This window comes from Sorghum bicolor, chromosome 2, assembly GCF_000003195.3.
Source record: "Sorghum bicolor cultivar BTx623 chromosome 2, Sorghum_bicolor_NCBIv3, whole genome shotgun sequence".
NCBI lineage: Eukaryota > Viridiplantae > Streptophyta > Magnoliopsida > Poales > Poaceae > Sorghum > Sorghum bicolor.
Window position 1 is genome coordinate 73,543,912 of NC_012871.2, and position 4,343 is coordinate 73,548,254.

Consider the following 4,343-nt stretch of genomic DNA (forward strand, 5'->3'; position numbering starts at 1 on the left):
CCATATAATTTCATTAAGAGGAGAAAATTGATGTTACACAACCGATCATGAAGCCTGCTTGAACAAGGCGAGCAGCCTCGAAAGAACCCAGCATTAGAACCTAGCATCTAGGCTTGAACAAGGCGAGCAGCCTCAGAAGAACCGGGCGTTAGGACCTAGCATCTAATGGATGTTCTGGGGTTGGTGTTCTAAACTTGTGCTATCTGGGTTGGTTAAACTGAAGGGTGTTTCCCTTCCGAATGCTGTATTTTTTTTTTTTTTGACAACATCCGAATGCTGTAATTGAATTGATGTCTTTCATTAAAGGGGCTTGGTCTCAGAACTCTAAAAAAAGATGAAGCAGGTGTGCCAAAGGACGAAGATATTCCACATTCGAAAGCAACGGTCGCGAAATTCTGGTACATGTGTTCGGAAAACATGGCTGTGGTCACTGGTCAGGTGACAACTAAGGGAAACAAACACAATAATCTCTTGTTGCTTCCATTCCAGATTGCACAGGTGAAGATGTTTACTGCTATAAACAGGCACGACAGCAACCACAAAAAATTGTCAGGATGACAGCATCATCATATATAAACTAAACTGTTGTCTCCCTAAACACAGTACCGGCATTTTACTGTTCACGCCTTTTTGTCTCTTCATCAAGGTCATTTCACGCCACAACCATAAACTGGTAAATCACTCACGGTACTAGATTCTGGATCTAATTCAGTAGCCTAAACTTATATTATAATTACCAGAGTCATTCTACATATTATTGAAAGAACAGGCCTCTTAGGTTTCTGCTAGAGCTCAGTAAGATCTTCGAAACTTATAGTTACAGATGTTGTACTCATGTCCATTACCAATAATTTCATTGCAAAGCATACAACTAAAAGCAAAAGCAGTTTCACTTGGGAATCCATGTGGTGCATGTCTGATTACCTGAAACAAGTGCTAAGAACAAACAGAAGTGTAAGCTGTGGAAATCAAGAAACAAAGGACTGCACAAGCATTGCTTGAGGCTCACCAAATTGCACGCAGAAAGCCAGAAACATCACGTTAAAGCTGTAAAGCCATAGTTTCAAAATGAGCCACCAAATTCTGTTTTCCTGGAATACCGACAGAATAAACGATGACAAAAGAGAACAGGATATCATTCTACAGTGTTTTGCAAAGTAGATAGCCATCAAGGTTTATACATGCTCAGCAGTGGCCCATCTCCTACACTGTCCAATAACAGAGTAACCGCTACCCAAAATCAGCACATCTTTGTGTTGGCACATGTTCCTGTAAAACATTAAAAAGAAAAGAAAAAAATCAGTTGATATTATTCAGGAAATAATTAACAGTAGCTGCCAAGAACTTAGACCATACTTTCTCTGATCATAAATACAAGTCCATCAAGGTTTTGGGCAAAACTTTTTAAATATTGACTATCAATATCGAAAATTTCATAAATAGGTTAACAATACAAGCAGTAAGTATTCTAAAAGAGTCATCAACAGATAGCTAACCATTTAGCAATAGTAAGTACTTGCTGCACTTTTTCCTGTTCTCCATTTAAGTTTGAAATTTTGACAAACAGGCAAGTACATTTCTGGTTCTGCTGGTGAATTACCAGCCAACTGCAGAGTAAAATAGACCTGCTGATAGGCTTACAATGAAACAATTGTGTATCTGCCGTTGGTGCTTTACAGTGTGTTTGGTTGGTGGAGGGGTCACGTCCGGCATCAAGTCCGTCCAGCATGGAACCATTCCTGCCAGGTTCGGACGATGACTTGCTGCTGTTTGGATTAAATTGGTTGAACTGGGCTGCTGTTTGGATTAAAGAACAGATTGAAAAGCGCTCCGCGGATGCTGTCGTCCAACGGATTTCGAGGAATGAGGTGACAGCTGTCAAACACAACTTAATATTCATTACCTGCTACAGGACACAAACTTTTTGAGTCCCATGCAAAATAATGTAATCGTTCAGTTTTGAACCCACTCCTTTTCTACCTAAACACATTCCTTGTTACATATGAGCTTAATTTTTGACAGACGCTGCTATTGAACAAGTGAAATGGACCCTTCAAAAGTTAAGGATAAGCTTAGGTGTGACATTGAAGCACACGTGGCTTCAGTTCGTGCAGCAAAATTATCTGAACTTTGTGCCAAATATGAGGTTGCTCCCTTCTTCCACTGACTATGCGTTTGCTGGGCTGAACATGTCTTCTGTATGATTAAGCTCTAATGCTTCTGTATGATTATTAGTATTGATTCGTCACATTGTCACTTAACAACATGGAAGTATGGATGATGATTTACCCAAAAAAAAAGATGTCTTCTCCTGGAAGTTTAAATTTGAGTCCTCTTAATCTGACCAAGTGTGGATGTTTTTTTTTCCATAATCCATATGTATGGCTAAGTACTTGTTGATTGCGTTGTTGTCATTTTGACAGACAAAGTTTTTATCTTTATGTATGGATTGTACTGCATTGATAAACCATATCTGTTCATCTCTTTATTCTTTGCTAACTTTTGTTTGTGTATTTCAGCCAATGAACAGTTAGAAGGAAAGAAGAGTTGTACAAGCATGTCGATGAAGTAGTGCAAGTTGAGTAGTAGAATAGATTGGCAATACAAGAAAATTAGCTGGCCAAGGTCTATCTATTTATTTATCTGTAAAATAAAATGAAACTAGTAGATGTATGCTTCAGCAATAGATATCTATGATTGATGTCTCCGTTGCAGCAGCTATGAAAACATTAATATTTTTTGGTCCGCGTCATTATTTTTCATCATAAAAACGGACTTACAGTATTTTAAGTCAACAAAAAAAATGTATTAACAATCTCTTGTACATGTGTTCTTTTTTCCTATGGAGAGGTCTGCATGTTCACTCATTGCACTTAGCACTTTTGCATCAGTGTTGTTTTGCTCTGGCCATTGTCTTCCAGTGACAAAGCAGAGTCGTAGAGAGATATCCCATGTCAACAATTACCCTTATCCAATAATTACTACCCATTATCCATCGGCTATAGGTAATTTAAATTTAAATGGGTCTGGGGAGAGTGTGGATTGGGGAAAGACCTCGTGGGTGTGGATGTTAAATAGCACGGTTATGCCCAAACGTTACCCAATGGCATCATTTTTGTTATTGTTATCTATATAATACATATACAACAGTAATCCTGATAAGAAAAGCATGGCGAAAAAAACAGACAATTCCTTTGTAAGAAATCCCAAAGTAATTCAAGTATTCAACACAGAAGTTATACTCCCTCCGTGACAAATTATAGAACATTTTGGCTTTTCTGGATACATTGCTTTTATTTTGTATCTAGACATATATTTAAGTGCATAACAAAAGCTATATATCTAGAAAAGCCAAAATGTCTTATAATTTGGAATGGAGTACAAACAATAGAAGCACAACTACTTAAATAATCTTGAGTTCTTAACTATCAACATAGAGATAGGGAGAGAGATTCAGACCTTTTCCCATCCTCAGCGGTTGCGCTCAGGCGGCAGAGGGCGGTTGAATCCACCACGGCGGTTCATGTACTGGCGCGGCTGGCGCTTGGTGACGGCACGCACCCCGCTGACGTCGGCGTCGGGCACGTGCTTTCCCTTGGTGGAGTCGAACCCGACGGGGATGCCCATCATCTTCATCATCTCCAGTTCCTCCGCATCCACGTCGCCGTCACCCACCGCCGCGGCCGCGGCCGCGGCCGCGGGGTCCCCTCCGCCCTTTGGTGTCGCGTGAGAGTCGGTGGCCTTCTTATCCTCCTTGTGGTGGTGGTCGGCAGTGGCAGGGGAGGCCTCGCGGCGGCGCTTGTGGCGGCCGGCGTCGGGGGAAGGGGACGAACGGCCTCGATGCGAGTGGGAGTGGCGGCGATGGGAGCGGTCCCGGTCTGCCGACGGGGACGGGGACCGGGAGCGCTTCCGCTCGCGCTCGCGGCGGCGGTCGCGCTCGCGATCTCGATCCCTGTCCCTGTCCCGGTCCCGGTCGCGATCTCGGTCGCGATGGCGGTCGATGTCGCGGTCCTTTTCACGGTCGCGGTCGCGGTCGCGGGGCTTCTCCTTGTCGCGGCGGCGGTCGGACATCTCGCCGGCGAGAGGGGAGGAGAGGGGGTAGGGTTTGGGACGGTTTGGTTTGGAGACAACTACTCCTACCAGTATAATGCCCGTGCTAACGCTACGGGTTATATAAAATTCAAAATTATTCTATCAATTTTAAAATACTTAGTTGCTAATTGTGCTTTGTCAAAACTATTTCCATATAAGTTATTGTCGCAATTTAAGACTCTTCTAAAATTCAAGAGGAAAGAAATTGGATCTCTTAAATCAACTCAAACTTCAAAATTTGGTGTTAGCAG

At 42.4% G+C, this 4,343-nt stretch overlaps 1 protein-coding gene across 2 annotated transcripts; it reads right to left on the minus strand.

The window, feature by feature from the left end:
• On the minus strand, nucleotides 572–4,135 carry LOC8061556 (U4/U6.U5 small nuclear ribonucleoprotein 27 kDa protein). Of its 2 annotated transcripts, XM_021452255.1 has the most exons (4): nucleotides 3,460–4,135; nucleotides 1,182–1,269; nucleotides 1,010–1,091; nucleotides 572–936 (listed from the first exon to the last, which is right to left on the minus strand). In XM_021452255.1, the coding sequence occupies exon 1, from the start codon at nucleotides 4,069–4,071 to the stop codon at nucleotides 3,472–3,474; it is 600 nt and encodes a 199-aa protein (XP_021307930.1). In that variant the 5' UTR covers nucleotides 4,072–4,135; the 3' UTR covers nucleotides 572–936; nucleotides 1,010–1,091; nucleotides 1,182–1,269; nucleotides 3,460–3,471. The 2 variants fall into 2 exon arrangements, with proteins under 2 accessions (XP_021307930.1, XP_002463197.1); XM_002463152.2 differs by having other exon boundaries at nucleotides 797–936; nucleotides 1,010–1,269.